Source organism: Apteryx rowi, unplaced genomic scaffold, assembly GCF_003343035.1.
Source record: "Apteryx rowi isolate R43461 unplaced genomic scaffold, aptRow1 scaffold_13, whole genome shotgun sequence".
Lineage (NCBI taxonomy): Eukaryota > Metazoa > Chordata > Aves > Apterygiformes > Apterygidae > Apteryx > Apteryx rowi.
In genome coordinates, this window is record NW_020447530.1 from 4,913,110 (window position 1) to 4,932,252 (window position 19,143).

At 42.3% G+C, this 19,143-nt stretch overlaps 1 protein-coding gene across 2 annotated transcripts; it reads right to left on the reverse strand.

Moving 5' to 3' along the window:
• Nucleotides 1-932: 932 nt before the first annotated feature.
• On the reverse strand, nt 933-13,457 carry ATG14 (autophagy related 14). Of its 2 annotated transcripts, XM_026056090.1 has the most exons (9): nt 13,362-13,457; nt 13,193-13,235; nt 12,712-12,793; nt 7,925-8,162; nt 7,300-7,529; nt 6,726-6,843; nt 5,493-5,583; nt 5,302-5,387; nt 933-2,163 (listed from the first exon to the last, which is right to left on the reverse strand). In XM_026056090.1, exons 1-9 carry the CDS (start codon nt 13,397-13,399, stop codon nt 1,857-1,859), a joined length of 1,233 nt encoding a protein of 410 aa, XP_025911875.1. In that variant the 5' UTR covers nt 13,400-13,457; the 3' UTR covers nt 933-1,856. The 2 variants fall into 2 exon arrangements, with proteins under 2 accessions (XP_025911875.1, XP_025911876.1); XM_026056091.1 differs by lacking the exon at nt 13,362-13,457 and having other exon boundaries at nt 12,712-12,816.
• Between the last annotated feature and the right edge of the window lie 5,686 nt (nt 13,458-19,143).

Here is a 19,143-nt window from a genome sequence, read left to right on the forward strand (position 1 = left end):
CTCGCGGCTCGGGGCCGGGGGGGCTTAGTCCCGGTTCAGACTACAGTAGTCGAGGAGTCTTGGCTATTCTCTTAACTGTCTTGTTTCCCAGAACAAACCTAACTATAGGATTTAGACCAAAACAGTTGTAGGACTGAGGATGTCTTCATGTAACAACGTACGTGCTGTTAGTGTGGAGTTAAGGGTCTTTGGCTTAAAAAAAGAAAAAAAAAAGAAAAGGAAAAAACCTACTGACACCAAATCCCCATGCCCAAGGCCAAAGAGAAGGAGCTGCCGGACGAGGCTGGGGGGCCGGGAGACGCAGTATTTGACCGGCACCCTGCCGTACACAAGCATTAGTAGGCAAATTGCTTTTTCAACCACTCCTCAGTGGAGACCGGAGGCAGCACTGATGGGCCCTGAAGGGAGCACACGTCTCCTTTTGCCGGCCAGAGCAACACCACGGCAAACCGCTGCACACTGAACAAGGCGGCAGGGTAAGCTGGGCCCAGAGCCCGTATCTGAAACGCGCACGAGGACGCTGCCCGGCACCAGCGATGTGCTCGTGCATCGCTCGCTGCAGCCTCCCAGCGCTCCACGTTAGGAGCTATGTCGCCACTGGAAAACTACAGGGAAGAGAGGCAGAAATCTTCCATCTCGGAGGGAGGGGAGGATGCTTTTACATTAGTTTACCCCATGGAGAAGTAAAATGTTTCAACGATAAAATGTAAACCATACATTGGAAGCCTCACTGAGCAAACCCATCTTTAAGTAATACATACCGAAAGGCAGAGGAAGTGGAGGAGCGCTTGCTAATGAACGCATCTGTCAGCATCACACCTCCCGCGGTTTTACAAGCAAGCCAACTGCGCTGTGAGCGTTTCTGCAGTGAAATGAAATCAACTTCTTGGCATTAGGTAAACGAGAAAAAAAAAAAAAACACACCATAAACATAAAATAGAATAGGGTTTAAAATGCCTGTAGTGTGGAGAACGAGTGACTTCATTAAACTAGCTTGAAATGAGGTTTTATAACATTAAAAAGTGGCAACGTGGTGTTCTAACTGACGGATATTATTGCAACAACGCAATCCTTCTGTATCGGCGTCCAATGCGGGTCTAGCTAAGAGAACGTCCAGTGTTTCTTTGGTGTATGATATTAAGAGTAAAGAGCCTGTGTGTGCTTTGGACAGCACAACATGAAACTTCTAGACTACCGATCAGCGGAAACAGCATGAAACAAACCAGTTTTCTACTGCAGAACTGGGTAAAGATCCACAACCAAATTAAAACAAGAGCAATTTGTTGCGTGAATTCCTGTCCATGCTGATTCTTTGTATTAAAAATATGGCAACGGAGATTAGAAAACATGTTAAAAATGCATAATTTTCATGTCCTGAATGAAAAAAATTTAGAAATATGCATTTTTGCATTATGCAAGACAGATTTAAAACACACACAAACAAAACCCTGTAAGGAGTTAAGAAAATGTGAACTCCATTTGCCACTGTCCAGACTGAATATTGAGCAGCCTTCTTCCTGTACTCATTCTGATCCAGATACTCCCAAAATCTGTTTCTTCTTAGGAAGGTAAAGCTGGAGGCTGCTGGGTCCTTTTTCTTCGATACTCAACAATGCAGACAGAACCAAGACACAAAGTGCCGTCAGAGAATCAGTCAGAAGTATGTAGCTAACTAATTTACAAAATGGTACCGTCACAGTCATCTTGGGTAAATAAAAAGGTTTTTCTGGTTTACAAAATTAAAGTCTGACCTTTTCTTTGTTCCAGGCACTACTTAACTGAATAGGTAAGGTTTACTACAGTATTGTCAGGGAGGGATTCCTTCCACAAACCCTACTATCCTTTTCCCATGCTCATTAACGATGTCCAGTGTACGCCTTAAACCACGAGGTCACCGACGCAGCAGCAGAGGAGATCATTCCACCAGCGCTGCTGCTGGCGATGGGCTGAGACACCTGTGTACTCTGACTCTGTAGCATCTCCGCCTGCTGCGAGGGGATATCGCAGAACCTGGGGCTTGGCAGATTCTCCCAGTCTGTGCCTAGATCTGTCTCTTCATCACTGACGTGCTCATCTCCGCTCTCATCTGTTTCACCGGTGGCACTGGGATCCACAAACTCCATGGAGTCTTCAAGATCAGCACTAATTTCAAAAGGCCCAGACCTGCGAACACGGACACAACGCTGTCAGTCCTTCCGCTACAATGCGGGAGAGGGAACGTCACTTCACTGGTACGAGTCCCAGGCATGCCAAAGCAGCCTGGTGTGTGTGTCATGCCTATAGTGATTAAAACCTCTGTGTTTATCAGTTGGCAAGGAGAAATGCACTGGCTGCAGYGATAACTCTATTACGACAATGGTAAAATGAAAACAGTTGGCCCAGGGAGCGATAGCTGGGTTCCAATCCATTGAGCAGGAACGGCAGAAGAGCTGTGTTACTTTGGCAGTGGACAGTCAGACACACACAAGCTACTGATAATAACTCACAGTTCCACTAGTGGAAATCTCAGCTTGATGTAGAACAGCTTTTATCTTTAAAACGAGCTCTGGCCACGCCGAGACGGCTGCAGCTCTGTCAGCAAGGGGAAGGGTGCGGTTCCCAACTTACAGAGCTGGGTTGGCAGAATCCACTAGCGGAGACTACCCACGGCAGCACTTCCCTGCAAGCAGGATCAGGCAAACCTGCTAGTGGCACCCACCTTCAGCCAGCACGTGGTCAGCTACTGTGTGCCCTTGTTTTACCTCTCTGCAAGGTGCAGCAAGATGTCTGCAGGCAGACACGTTTCCGCTGTGGGTTTCACAGCTCTCTGCCAATGAGGGAAGAACATGTGCACACAGGGATGCGGGGTCCCCCTTCAGCGGGGAGGGGAGGTAGGTTGCAGCTAGGGCTTTCTGCCCTTGACACTGCAGGCTGCCAAGTGCCAGGACATGGAGAACTGAAAGCACTTAAGTGCAAAGAAAAGAAACTCTTGTTTTTACTGGGAGGGTGGTCAAACACTGGAAAAGGTTGCCCAATGAGGTTGTGGAGTCTCCATCACTTGACATATTCAAAACTTGCCAGGGCACGATCCTGAATAACCTGCTTTGAGAGGGGAGTTGGACTAAACGAGCTCCAGAGGCCCCTGCCAACCTCAGCTGTTCTGTGACTGTGCGAGTTCTCTGCTGCCGCTGCCTGGCAGGAGAAGCGATTGCATCCTGCCCGGTCCCACGGCCCTGCACTAGAATACAGGCACCTTGGAGGCAAAATCTAAAAGGTCTTCACTGAGCATCTGCAAACAGTTTCAGCGGTCCATAACCCACAATCAGAGAAAGGCAGATTTTCACAGGGTCAGTGAAAGGTTCATCTCCTACAGCAAGCAGAGTCTCTGTCAAATTTTATTCCAAAGCACAAAGCTCCTACAGATCCTCAGTGAAACAGGAGCAAGAATTTAACGTGGATAAAAAGTTCGGAGAAGCAGCCTGAAGCACCCATTTAGGATAGAAAATTTTAATCCGAACAATAAAAGTTTGGTAATATTACATGTATCTGAAAACAGGAGCTTATAAAGGAAACTATCAGGCAATTACAAACCTGGATACCTAAAGCAAAATAAAGACAGCTGGTTGCTGCAAACTTTAATTTCTCAACTGCCTGCAAAGGTAAACACTCCTCTTTCATAATATAAAAACGAATGGGAGCGCTGCCTTCTGGCAAAGCATTTTGCTTAACAAGGCCACATCAGAAGAGAGTCATCAGGTTTAAGGCCAGAAAGGACCATCAGATCATCYGCTGTGACCTCCTACATAACAAAGGATATTAAATTCCACCCAGTTCCCCCTGTCCTGAGCCCAGTAACTTCTGCCTGATGAAAGCATCCATTCCAGAAACTCATTGAGCCTTGACTGGGAGACATCAGGAAATGGAGGATCTCCACCTTCATTCTTGCAGATAATTAATCTGTGTTAAAAGCATGTGCCTCATTTCAATTTAGCTCAGACTCTTTGCCTCCAATGGTGTTTAYGCTCTTCTCTGCAAGACTAAGATGCCATTCAGTAGCCTGCATTTCCTCCCCATGAAGGTGTGGAAATCAAGTCATCTCTCACTCTCATCTCTGATGAGCTAAAAGAGTTTTAAAAAGATCAAATTATTTCCCTCCCTGGCAGGTATTTTCTCCAGTGATGTTTTTACTCTTTCCTGTAACCTCTTCTTTTGCTATGTGGACCCTGTTGATGCATGTGAAACTTGGTAACAGTCACACAGAGAAGTGAGTCCACCGTGGCACTTGGATCCTTTACAGTAACTACTTTCTACAACACAGCTCTTCATTCACCAGGTATTTCCTGCAATTCCCTTGTTTTCAGACAAGCAGCAGCAAGCACCTCTTTTTCCAAACTGAGCTAGGTTAGATGGATTTGCCTCCCCTTGCCTTTGGTTCAAACCAGCTGGGATATAACCAAAGGACACAACATAAGTTCTGAGAGACATGAATTCAGTTCATCTTAGCGGCACTGCAGGTTTTTAAATAAAAGCAAGAACTGTACATTAGAACAAGGTCAAAAAGTAAATGTCAGAACATGTGTGTGTTTGAGGAGGATAAAGCAGTCGTCAGATTAAACTAATATTTGTAGACTGTCCCAGGCACAAGTGACTTGTGACCGGACGATCCCAAGAGGAAATCAATGCTGTTAGCTTTTTCATACTTAAGTTGTAAAAAAGGGAAGAATATTAGACCTGGTGCATGCAGCCTGCAGTAACGGATGTTCTTTACATTGCCTACTAAATTAACAGAAAGGTTGTCTTTAATCTTAATTTACATAAAAATTAGTATTATTTGAAGAGCGGACTTTGGTCTACGGGGCTCACTGATTGGAGGTATTTTGTGAAAGCCTTACCCAGTGTTTGTTTTAGGGTTTATACTACTGGATGCTCTTAGATATTTATATATTGGCAAGATGTGATTACAGTCRTATCTGGAGCACAAAGAGACTGCCTGGGACGTGTGTTGCTGTCACGCAGAGGAAAGGAGTTCCTGCTTCTGGGCACAGAGCAAACATCAAGTCCATAAAGTTAGTCACAAATTCTCCAGCTGAGCCTGCCATATGCAAAAGTACAGTGTGCAGAGATCTCTGAAATCTAATTTCCTACTAAGATCCCCCCATTTTCTGCCCTCGCCTGTCTTCTTGCAACCACCCTGATTTCTGATGTGCTGAAGAGGACTCATCCATAGGTGCAGCAAAAGGGGAGAATTTCCCTCATAAATAACAAGGCAAATGCATAACTCCAAAAGCAATTCAGTCACAGGTGCATCGATACTGCTCTTACCTGCCCAAGTTCTCAGTGTCTGGGCTRACCAGGTACATGAGGTTCCTGAGCGTATGCAGTGGGTGCAACAGATCTAAATTTACATGCTAAGGGGAAGGCAAGAAAAACATCACCAGTTACTGGAGGAAACCTGCAGTCATAGTTGATATTTTAAAAGCTATTTAAAGAAACCAAACGTGCATTCATCCTACCTGAGAGAAACAAAGGTGAAGGATATTAGCATTCAGCTTCTTCACTGCCCGCGTGAACCTGTGTCTGCTGAGATTCTCTCCACAGAACTCGCTGTTGAAAGACCGCAGGCACACACACACGCGTGCACATACACACACACACACACACACACACAGCAAAACATTATGGAAATACACTGACTGAAGACATCAGCATTCTGTACCCTGGCTTCTTAACATATCATGGAGTAAACATTCTCGTAGTGAGCACTTGTTTAAATTGTACAGCCAGTTTTAGAGTGCTCAGGAGATCAGTGTTTTTCACCTTGCGAGATTGTTAGCATTTCCCCAACAAGCCCTGCTCGCCCTGGTCTCATTGGTTTCTACAGGGCAAGCAATGTGAACAGCATGCAGACTCAGAAAGGTCTGTTGCAGCCAAACTATTTTGGCTCTCCTTTTAAATCTCAGTTCATATTCTGTTCCAAATCCTTTCCTTCTGAAAAGACTGAGCACCCAAATCATAAGATAAAAAACTACAGTGATCCCGCACAACTTTTGTGCCCTCGCTTGGGCACCACTGTTCTAAGCCCTTGAAGAATCTCAGCAGCAGAGCTGAGACCCCTGAACGACTGACCAAGTCCGCAGCTTCCCCAATACTTCTCTACAGATCCCATCTGCTCTATACAGACATTAAAAATCTAATTTTTTTCATCACAACTGGAGTTTACACGATACACTCCCAGACGCCTGGCAGCCAGCTATGTTCCCCATTGGTGTTCTACCCCAAAGAGAATTACGTTGCTGTCATATTATAAAGCCTTGTTCTACAGCTCTTAATGATTTCTGTTAGCTCATATATGTAGTGGAGCTATTCAAGATGACTAAGAGTTGCTGAACTGGTCTGGGATTTTGTAATGCACAGTAGGGTCTCATAAAATGAAAAGTGCTATTCATGCACTGTCATATCTCATTCCCAATTTGAGGAGGCTGAATACGTCTATTAATAAGTTGTCATTCTGAATGATGGTGGTTGCTCTAGGCTCTCAGGAGGTAAAAAGGAGGAAGGGACTATTAACTGTGATCTAAAACTCTACTAGCCCTCCCCCCAAAGTTAAACAGCACGGAAAGCCATGAGCCATCAACCATTACCATAAAAGCTGTTCCAAGTAACGACATGCTCACAAAACCAAATCAAATCAAGATCAGTCAAAACTGGTCCCTGATTCATCTTCTTAGAGGCTTGCAATTACTTGCCTGTTACAGAGCTTCTTCGGAAGATTTACATCAAGTATGAGAGACAAAGTGTTAACGAGCTGAGTTGCATAGCACAATGCAGCACTGATGGTATAAGCAGGGTTATTATGTTCCATATCTAAAAGAAATAAAAGCATCACGAAAGTCTCATTTTGTATGAAGCCTCAGTGGGAGTGTTAATGTGTTACTGAAGTCTACTCTGGAAAATGTCATTTGTCAGTATTGAAAACTGCCTGAATCCAGTAATCATTTACAGTTAAGTCTGTCAGAAGCCAGTAGAAAATAGTAATTCTTGGAATTCCTGTTAAATCTATGGCATGTGAACCATGTCAAAGCTGTGAATAATTGACTTTATTTCTCTATTACATTATTGCCCCAATGAGCATTTCCTGCAAATGAGGTTTTCAATGAACTGATCCCTTTCTTGGCATTTCTTTATTTCTAACTCAGGTTCATCCAGCTAAGAACAAACGGATTGAGCTACCAGTCCTCAGTGCCTTCTGCTGGCATCCAAGGCCACAAGTCCTATGCCTTCTGGAATATCCCGGATGCCTAATGAGACCTTGCTTCTTACCTGGTCCTTGTGTAGTTTTCTTCTCTTCCACCCAGTTGTAATATGCTGAATAGTCTCCATTATTAGGAAGGGTTATCCAAGGCCCTGTGATACCGATGCTGGTGTCCCCGTTATGGTCATCACACACCCATCTTCCAGAGAGATAAGTGGTTCTCCTGGCTTCCGCGAGCTTGCTCACAGTGCTAGAGGTCATAGCATTGTCACTCTCAGAAGACACATCTGCAGGATCTCTGTAGCATCCAAAGAATAACAGAGGGTTTTTAAAAAAGTTTTTAAAATATAATCAGCAATGTACTCGGCTGGACTTCACAGAGAATGAAATGCTTGTACAAACACTCCTGCAAAACTTGTTATCAAAACTATTTTACTTTGTTCTGGGATTAATTACCTATTTTGAGAGAGCTTAATGTTGGGCACATGCCTCAGATCTCTCAGGGGGGGAGATACTAGTACCACCAGATCCTTCTGTTCTGGATCTCTGTCTTTGGGAAGGATTCCTTTGGGAAACACCTCCTCCTCTCCATAGATGCTAAGGGAGCCAGAGTACCTAGCTTAGACTTGTGTGACTCACTTGTGGGTGTCTAAAGCTAAGCAAAATGAGTCCAAAAGGATAAGCCTTCTGTACCTCATGCTTGTCTTTACTTCTTCAATGGGAAATATGACTGATGTTAGCTCCAGGATGTGTGTCCGGCGAAGATTTGCCAGATGTTCATGCTGGGTTTTCAAGTCATAGGTTTTTTTCTCTACCAAGTCTCCCAACCTGCGGTTATGCCTCTGGATCTTCTCTTTCTTCTCCTGATGCCGCTGAGCCCTGCGATAATGCTTCTGGTTCTCCTCTTTAATTCTCAGAAGCCCCTCTGCGTCTGTGAAAACAGCAGCAGACGTTAGCCTTGAAAAGGGAGCTGTGATGTACTTGTGGTAAGCTTGAGAAAAGCTTTATTAACATTTACAGAAAACAAGATCTACAGAAGCTTAATGAAAGACCCTGCTTCACTATTAAGAGTTTCCAACTGCTAAGCGATACAACTTTTTAAACTTTTCTGAAGATCTACAAAGAGACTGAAATTGGGATTAGTTTTTCCATATTTCTATGCAGCTGTTTTTGGATTTGAAGCAGAAAAGCCCAGATTTCATAGTTTAATTAAACTTCTGGGGTAATCATCATGACAGAAATAGCTTGAATGTACATGTCTGCGTGGTCTTGGCCAAAAAGGCATGCACTGCTTGCAGCCAAAATCAATGCAGATAGCATCTCGATTCACAATTCCTGGCACCACTGCTTCTTTTAGTGTATGTTACTTGAGCTTTGCAGTCATGTATGTGCTCTTAAAGCACTTGGATCCCAACAGCGCACCTTCTTATTACCCCGAGGGAATACCGACCACCTCCCTTCCCAGTCACAAAATGACAAATGCACTCCTGCACCGAAAGTCTGACTGACAGCAACTGCCTGAATTTACTCCACGCATTAGGCACACTAAGGCTTGGAAAAATACCCTTCAAGAGCACCTGCTGATTTGCCTATTAAATGAGTTACTGCAGTAAAGCTTCCACAAACATAGGGTACTGGACAGAGTGGGTGAACCATCTCTCTCTTTCAAAAGCACAGAAAAATAATTCTTGTACACTGTCTCCAAACACATGTCTAGAAATCTTTAGGTACTCTAGCTTGAATGGGAGTCCTGATCTACTAGTCACCCAGTTTCAGTTTTTATGACTGAACAGAAACAGTATTAGTCAGGTTCCATTACACCAAGACAGACTATTCACTTTCCTGGAATCAAGAAGTGGGATAACCRTCCCTTGCACTGAAGGGAAGCACTAAGCCCGGACATTGTTTTACTGATAAATTTTGATTGCAAGGCATATGTGAGACCAGAGCTGCAATAAGGATGCTCCATGGCATTTGCTGCTGAAAGAAGCTACATTTTATATTATTAAAAAGAAAACCAAGAAAACATCTAAGGAATGACTGCTGCCCTAACCAACACATTTAGACAGCCGGATTTCACAAAATGAGAGCACAAAATATAAAGGCTACATCTGAAGAATGGGAACCAAGAGTGATTCCCATCCCCAGGTGCGTGCCCAGCCGCGTTCAGCCAGCTAGCCCTGGTTTTCACTGGCAGAGGTGGAACTGCACAGCACTCTGGCTTGTCCCTGGTCCGGAAATGTGGGAGACCAGGACTGTGGGGTACCCTGCAGCGTGCACCTACCGCCACAGACACAAAGGGCATTTTCTCTGAACATGAGAAATTGTTCCCACTGCTCTATCTGCTCTGTTGTGGCCCATTAAAATGAATAATTGCATCCATATATCCCAAACTCTCCCTTTGCACAAAGAATAATAGACAAAGATGTAGAAAAACGTCAATTTGTTCAATTTTCACACTCATGCTGCACTTGGATGGCTTTTATTTTCTGCTGAGTGCAACTCCCTTCTCTGCAGGGCCAACAGCAATGAAAAGCAGGGGAGAACACTCCAAACATGCTGCTGCCTTGATTAAAAATTTGTCCCCAGAAATATTTCAGGTACCACTATGTCCCACACATTTACATTGCCTGATAAACGCAAGCACATGCACACTCCTTTGTGCCCACTACAGAGCTATGCCAGATATTTGCAGAATTGTCTCCCTGAGTTGTTTTCTGCAGAGAGAAGGCAATCACACACATTTTAAAACCTTATTTTAAGAAGCACCAATTATTGAGGTATCCAAGAGGGTCAAATGCATAAGCAGGAGCCCAATATTCTAGAAATGTTTTTATTTCAGAAAACTAAATTGTGCCATATTCAAAAGAAAAGAAACAACCTATTTATATTTTCTAATGTGGTCTCTTTTCTAAGAGAAACACGTTGGATTCCTGATCCACTGTCTACTTGTTGCAAGAGTTCATTTAAGGTCTATCTGCAAGAGCAGTTTTTGGGTAACTGAGCTAATGAGATGACAGTCTGGTGAGGCAATAGCTATGTCAATTCATGAGTTAAATCTAAGCAGGTTCTTTGTGAATCAGATGATTAGTAAAAGCAGCTGCAGATTAAAAGCATTTGTGTATTAATACATTTCACAGAATAACAGAAATGTATAGGAACTCCCCTTCCCTTCCCTCCCCTGCAGAAGCTCAAATATATCTTTATCATTCACAATACACTTGTCCAGCCCTTTAGCAGCCTACAGTGAGGGAACTGCACAACATCACTACACAGCTGGTCCCATCATTTTTCCTCTGTCAGAGCTGGATTTGGGGAAAAGGTGATTAAATTCCTCACTCAAAGTCACCCTGATTTCCTCTTGTCCTTTCTTCACTGACTAAAGAGAACAGGCAATTATTATCCCCTTCATAATAATCTTTTACCTACTGAAAAGCTGCTTTTCCTCAGCTTCCTCTTTTCTAAACCAAACATCAATTTTCTTAATCATTCCCTGTTTTTTATTCCTAATATTTTCTTCTGGACTTTCTCCAGCTGACTTATGTCTTTCTTAAATTGCTCAAACTGGACTACAGACTCTACTGAAGCATCAGCAATGCCAGGCACAGCAGGATAAGTGCTTCTATCTTAGATGCAAGGCTTGTGTTAGTATAACTCAGAATGAGCTCTGAACCTTTCTGCAGCACTGTTAGATTGATAATTTACATTTCATTTGTGACTTCTCAGATCCTTTCCTGTCAAATCTTACCTGCTTTCCCCACTTTGTGTTTATATATGTTTCTCTTTCCTAAACACTCTGCACCTGAACTTTGTTGCTTTTAGATGATTCTGTCAATTTATCTGCATGATTCTGAATTCGATCCTGTTTTCCACAGAAATCATATCATCATCCACTTTGGCTTCAACCATTCCACTTTCTATTCCACCACGCAAGCTATTCTGGAAAATACCGAACAAAGCTGGGCCAAGGACAAGTTCCTGCTGAGCTCCACCTGTCTCACCTCTTCAGTTTGACAAGTATCACCGCTCTTTGAATGCAGCCTTTCTAGACATTTGTGTCAACCCTGCAGTGATTACATCCAGAGCATATTTCTTTGCTTGCCTGTGAAGCAGTTTTGGGGAGTCTCCAAAGGCAATGTATGTTGCACCTTCTGCTTCCTCCTTCGCTAGAGCACTTGACCCCCTAGAGAAGGGGATTGATTTGACAAGACCTATTCTTAACAAAGAGTGACATCTATTTTTTAATTACCTTATCTTCTAGGTACCTGCAAGGGAATYGGAGGTTTATATTAGGATGACTGAGCCATCGGTTTAAGGTTCTCCCTTCCTCCACCCTTTGAAAAGRGATGCTGTTTTCACTGTTTCCCGGGATAGCCTCTCTCCTTCATGAGATCAAGTGTTCCACAGACTGCTTCAGGTTGCTCCTTAAGTACTCTAAGGTTAATCTCATGAGGCCCTGCTTACATAATCAAAATAATATTTAACTGGCTGTTTTCTTTCCTTGGCCTGCAGTCCTCTCATCATGTAAAATTTAATCTGGTTAAGCACCTGATCACATTTTCTTTGTGTGAAGATGAAGCAAAGAAAGCACTGGGTATTTCCGACTTCCYTGCATTAACTATTATTTGCTGTCTTTCCTGTTAACTAGCAGGTTCACCCACTCCTTCGTCTTGCTCTTATTATGTATTTCTTATTGTTACTATCCATGTTCCTCATTAATTGAAAGTCACTTTGCACCTCAACGTTTTTGACGTTATAGCTGCAAGCTTGTGCTATTCCTTTATAAACATTCTCAGTCATATGCCTGTGCTTCCGCTTTCTGTACGGCTCCTCCTGAATTTCAAGTCATTAAAATGCTCCTGATTCAGTCAATATGTGCCTTAATAYGCTTCCTATCTTTCCTTTGTGTGCAGATTGTAAGGAGTGCTGCATATTCTCTTCTGAAAGATGACACTACAAATCTCTCGTGTGCGTAAAATATTTAATGAGTTTCAAAACTGAAGCTGCTGAGTGATAGCAACTCACCAGCCTATGTCGTATTTCAATGAGAGTCTTGCTGGAGCAGGGTTTTAAGGTTTCTAAAAAGGTGTGGGTTAAAATTCATCAGTTACATGAAATTCATATTAGTTGCAGAGCTATTTACTCCTCTTTATCAAAAGGAAGTGATCAGAAACACCACATTGAAGAAAACCAACTGCAGAAACAAAGCTGAAGTCATAGGCTGCTAAGCATTGCATTTACTTTTTAAGCTGTTGCAAAATGATCTTCATTCAGCTGAATAATAGATATACTGTTTGTTAATTAGAACCCAAGCATAAAATGACTCAAATCACTCACTGATTTGCCTGCAAACTGATTTAAGAAATGACAGTTTGGAAATTCACCATTTTTAAAACTAACATTCAAATTCACATCAATTGATATTTCACTCTTCAAGGCACAGAGGTTTTACATATCACAGAAACACAGGCATTACTCACGTCTTGTCATTTCATCATTTTCTTTGCAAATGGTCTGTTTCAGCTGCTCAATCCTCATCTTGCACGACATTATTTTCCATCTCTGAAAAAGAATGCTCAGCAATTCTAGGGTACAAACGATTTCAAACACAGTGACGAATGATTAACAGCAAAGCCAGGAGCTATAGTGCAGGATGTTCTTAACTGGATCAGACCAATAAATAAATATTTCATATACTACTCTGTGCATAGATGAATGCCACAAATAAACTGAATGCTTACTACAAAGTCAGTTAATATAAAAGGTTATTGAAAAAACACCTAATAAGTGAAACATACTGGTGGTTTGGAGCACTCTGCTTGTAGAACCCAATTTCAGTTTTGCTTACAATAGGCTTTTTGGTAAATCAATGCAATGCCCCCAAGGTAAAATGTAACTTTAATCTATGAGATCTAGGAATTCAGAGAGTTCAAAAACTTTGGAGCACTTTGAATAACTCACCAGCTGATCAGTTATCTCCTTCCCTTCCATGGCCTTCAAAACACTAGAGGAGGAAACATAACTGAAAGTTATCTGTCTGGATTACATAYATGTCCAAGAGCAGTGCATTAGAATGTTTTATTTTTTTGAGAATTCTTATAGTTTATTTTCATTTATTGACTCAACTTACTGTTTTTGGAATTCTCTCTGTTTGGTTTTAAGATGCATCAGCCTTTCTTTCTTGTCTGAAAACCTGCAAGAGATTAAATGTTTGCACTGATTATTTTGTACAATGCTACATTGTAAGTTATCTAAAACAGTAAAAAGACTGAAGCTTGTGGGATTCTCTAAATCTCAAAAATTTGTCTTAATCTTTGGAAGTAACAGTTAAATGTATAAAACCCTTGCAGAATTCTAGAGCATCTCCCTCTCGCCAGAATAGCAACAAAACCTCTAAACTGAGGAAATACCAGCTTGTTGCATTATCAAAACTTGYTGACATTATCCTTAACTACTTGCTATTTCTAAAAATTTATAGCTTAGCAATACCAGTATTTCATGGTGTTAAGTAAAACATATACTAAAAAAACCTTTAGTCACTGGAGATATTAACAGTACTGTGTCAGTGTGCTGCACAGTCTGAATTTTGCCATTTCACAGGCTCTGCCGGTATTAATTGAATCCATTCTGGCACTGAGAAATGCAGGTTTTCATACACTATACCCTGCATTTTCTCCCTTCTAACCTGGCAGCGTCTGGCACTTTATTTGGTATTGGTTCCAAACTGGACAATAATCTTTCAATATTTTTACATGACACCCAAATCTTGCTTATAACAGAAACAGCAATAATTTGTACTGTCTGCTACTTATTTCTACTAGGCACTTGTAGCCATCACAGATCCATGACCCAAATGCAGTCCTGCTTCACTGGATGTCTGGGGTATGGGAACTGCAAAGAACTGAGCAGAAGGGAAATTTTTTAGATTCATCATCGTGTGTTGCCATCCTTTGAATATGGAACAGCCGTGCTCTGCTCACCTCCATGTTCCAGAATGCATGGAGAAACACACTTAAAGAAGATAGCGTACAAACAACATACGTACGCACAATGTAGCACACAATTACAAYGAAGCATAAAGCCACAAAGCTAACTGTAAGAGGTAAATAGCAAGAGAGACGGCCAAGAGCGTTAGACAGTATAAAAAACCAGCGGATGTACTTTGTGTTCTGACAGGATATGGCTTCTCAACTTTCCTTCATGCCTACCATGTTACAATACCATCCTGACCCACACCTCAGAAGCGTGTCTAGGGGTAAGTCCATGTATGGAAAAAGAATTCATTATATGTCCCTCTGGAATATGTAGAATTTACATTTTCATCTTAGCAGAGGTCTAACATTTCACATACAACCAAGTCCTTTATTTCACAGATAATTAAGCTTTTCTTTGGAAAGAATTATACAGTAAGCCTTGACAGTATGGCATCTGGTGCTTCTCTCTCTGCTCAACTCTCTGGGTTTAATTTCAGGTAAAACTCAAAAATGCTTCATTTCTTTCCCTGAAGTGCTGAAATCTGAAAGCTTGGAGACTAACTTTGGGTTTACAAAGTGTAATCATCCTTCCARATGACAACAGCATTAAAATGACATCAAAACTTCTGGTTGCTGCCTTCTTAGTCAACCAAAAATATCTGCTTTCCTTCTGGAACATAACACAATACCAGGTAGGAAAGCCAGAGGCAACGCGTGAGCCTGAGGAATGTGGTGCAACTGGAGCCCAGCTGCTCAGCCCAGCACATTCATTCTTCCCGTGTGTCCTCACTCCACCAGTCATCATGGAAATTACACAAAGTGCGCTGTACGAGACTCGTGTTTACCACAGAGTAATGCACGCCTACTGTACCTCTGACCTTCGGCTACAACCAAAAATAACTTGGCCAAGAAACACAACGCTCAGCAGTCACACAAGGAGAGCTGTGGTAATTTGGCAATTCTTGTTTTCAAAGCTGGATTAATAGGCATGGAGTCTGACTAAACCCAATTACCCAAATCGTGTCCATCACATTATGGAAAAGTTGACTGATGTGTCCAGTCTTTGGGACTAAATTAAGTTCTTACCAGTGAGGGAAAATAAAAATATTTGTGAAAGCCTGCAAAAACTACAACTCGCCATACACTTCAGCAACTATGCCAAACAGCCCCTACAAACTTCTTCAGCAGGTTTCTCTGAGCAAACATTTCCATTTCTTTATATAGCTCTAGTTTTAATTGCATTGCATCATGTAACTAATTTTTCTCTATGTATCTACAGCCTTTCAGTTTAGCAAGAAACAAACATGTCTTTGAATGAACTATTATGGATATTTCCCTAAAATGTAAACTGAGAGAAGTAGAGAATTTAGTATCTCAAATTATCCCTTAAATATTTCTTTATCCTCAATCCTATCACATTAACCTTAGATTTTCTGTGGTCACCTGGCTTATTCCCTGGCACGTTCATAATTAGAGAGAAGTAACCAGGAAGAAGCACTTCCTAATCTACAGAAACTGATTAATGCTGAAGGAGCTGAGGACAGAAATAGCTGAATCCATTACTGTATCTATTGGCTATAGTAAAACCCCATGCTACAAAAAGTCCCTGTTCCTAATCATAACCCATCGTATCAAGAAGCTGGCCCGAATCTGAACATACAACATACCACTAATGAAAAGAATGGTGGTGATTACTTTACTGGAGGACTTCCGGAATACTCATGCTTAATTGTAGCTGTATTTCAATAATTAATCTTAACAGCTCCTCCGTCTCTCCCCTTCTCCCCCTCACAGATACGGGGTGTGATTTTTGTCAGACATGTGCCTAACTTCAATCTTACTGTAGTTTTTATAACAATTAGCATGTAAAACAGTCCACTGAAAAGAAATCTGAAATAATTCTTACTGCTTGAACATATGTTTATCTTCTTAGAAAGAAAAATCACAAGAAGATTCTAAAAATAAAACACCACTGGATACAATGGGTTACGCTCTCTTTCTTTACTTATCACAAGAGACAGATAACCCCCCCCCCCCCCAAACCTGTAACACATCAAAAAGACAAGCGGTAGGCACAGGTGTCCCTATACACTTCCCCATTCTGAAGCTAAATTTCTCACACCATGCTTACGACCCATGTACACAGAAAAGCCCTTGCCATGATCCTGTTGGCTTTGGGCAGTACTAACCATTATGCTGATAAAAAATTAACCTAGCTACTACTAAAAGGCATAAAGTAAAATAAATAATGATGACAGGAAACACAATCTGAAATCTAGCCAGTTTACAGCACCTGTCCCTGAATGACTTTGCCATGGTGCTTGGTCACATTTTAAAAGAATTTCTCCACCTCTATGCTCACATTGCAAGAAAGGTTCATAGAAACTCACTAGTCGCCTACAATGGGGAAAAACTAAAATTGACCTCAGAAATGCATCAAGATGYCCAAATTTCTCTCTCACCCCAATGTCAGTCATTGCAAGTATTAACTATACAATGCAGATAAAACATGTCAAGCAAAGTTTCAAAAATAAGTCATCCCATTATCTTCGAAGAACACCTACAAGAAATCCAAGATTTATGCAGCTTTGTCCGTGCGCTGTGCTTTCCTGCTGCAAACAAGCACATTTATGTTAACACTATTTAATTCATGAACATGAAGTTGCTATATGGTGGCTCTGTTTTCAAAGAACTGTACTGCTTGCTTGGGAAAGCTTTGAGTAGCGGGAGAAACAAAGCCTGGAGAAATTTCGAGAACAGGGAGGCTCCCAGAATGGAGGCTGGTAGAAGAACAGAATAGTGGAGTGATCCTCATAGATGGCAACCACAACATCCGGAGACCCAAAAAAGAGAAAGAAAAAAAAAAAAAAAAAAGAAGCGAAGGAAACTCCACACTTCCTGCAGTTAAGAAACACAGCTTAAATGTCCTGTACATTTTCAAGCCCAAGATGAACGGGGCAGTTAAAGCACCTTAGTAGGATCAAGTGAAAACAGTAACACGGAAAAGCTGAACTCAGCTCACATGAAAAGATAAGAGAGATTTTCAACAAGCTGTTACCTCTGGTACCTTGGCTAAGACCACATCTTTATGGTTGCTTTTTCTAATGGGTAGAGAAACTTCTTAAGGGTTGGTTAATACAGAATGACAGTGGTTCCACTATAATGAAGACTACAACTGAATTTCCATAATTAAGCCTGATGTGTGGCCAAAATCTTAATGTTAAGAAAAGAGCAGGCAAAAATATTTGGGTTCACGTTCCAAATTCTAAAAAAACATTTTTTTCATGGAACCTGCAGTTAATCCCAAGGCATCTTACACAAACACAAGTTTTCCATTTAGACAGACTAAAATACAGTTTGTGGTTCTGTGACACAGTCCTTCATGTAAAAAAAGAAAATCCATGAAGTGGCAGACTAAGGCCTCAGTTTTGCAAGCTGACTCATACTGGCTGACCCTGTATGCCCACTCAAAGACCCGCTGACTTTAATGAAATTCAGCAAGGCTTTAGGGCCCACTCACACGAATTAGTTTACAGATCACAACATGAGTGGACGTTCTGTGTTTTGGTTATGCTTAAAAAAATTCAAACTTATTTAAATGTGAGACSACACATCACTGTCCAGTCATACAGATTCTGTTGCACACACACCCAAAGAAAAAGTTCATGGTACAAAAATGCCTTCAGTAACTTAGCAAGTAATTGCCTGAATCCGTTGCAGAGAACCAGAGCAGTAAGAAAGGAACAGTTGTTTCCTTGGCTATTCTTATATTTGGCACAAGGATGCTAAGTGTGTTTGCTGTAAGGACCCTAACATACAACACACTGTTTACCACCTTCAAACAAAATAGTTTGAGAAATCACTCTCAACAGCTGTTAATGAAGCTACAGATAAAGGACCATAAACACGGCACAGATATATCAGCCAAAAATTAGAGCTATTCTTGAGACAGCGCTGCGAATCTCAGATGGACATGCTGTAAAGGCGAGTCAGCCTCACAGCTGAAAATGAGCTCCAGAGCGGTGATCAGCATCTGAATCACATAATGAGAACATTTGTTTATTGACATAATCCTTATTTAGCAGCCCTCCCGTGGAGCTAAGTCTTTGCAAAAAGGAGCAAGAAGGTGTGTGAYTAACTGAAGTGGAATATTTCCATAATTCTAAAAAGGGCGCACTGTCAGGACGATTTATATGGATAGAAAAGAAAGGTGTCACTTTCTCACATACTTTCCTGATTTTAATGACTTAGAAGACTACTGGTTCACCACAGGCTGCTGAAAACAGATGTGCTTTTCAAGTATCCTACTGTATGGCTTTTTTTGTTTTGTTTTTTTTTGCCCCTAACCGTCTGAAGCTGTCCCCAGTTTGCTGATTACACCAAAACAAACCAGTCTGCTGACGACCGCACTTGATTAGGTGAGAGACGGGGGACTGCAGGATCCAGACCGTTTTTTTTTCTTTTGTTATTATTATTTTAAGTAACATGTTTTTATCCCTCACCGGGTGAGTCAGAGCTATGCTAATGAAGACTGCATGTGATCTCCAACCTGTCTCTGACCTCCTTGTAGCGACCTGGAGCAGCGCAAAGCCCTGGATCTGCCTAGGGCAGGAGGATGAGCTTGAAGAATCGCGCCTATTGCCTATGCGTTACCTAGATGTGTATTTTTAGGCTATTTTTCTACTTTCGCTGCCTGCTCCGGTGAGGCTGGGCAGCCCGGCCGGCTCCCGCACTCAAGCAAAGCGGCAACTCGGCAAACTCCGGGGCCCTCCGCAGCCCTCGCCCCGCCCGCCCCCACGCGTGTTGCCGGGCCGCACCGGCCCCGCGGCCGGCTCTGAGGGGAAGGGGGGGAGGGGCAGCCCAACGGCCGCCGCCAACGGCCGCGTGACCCCCGCCCCCCTCGCGGCGCTGCGCTGCGCGCGGCTGGGGGGGGGTGAG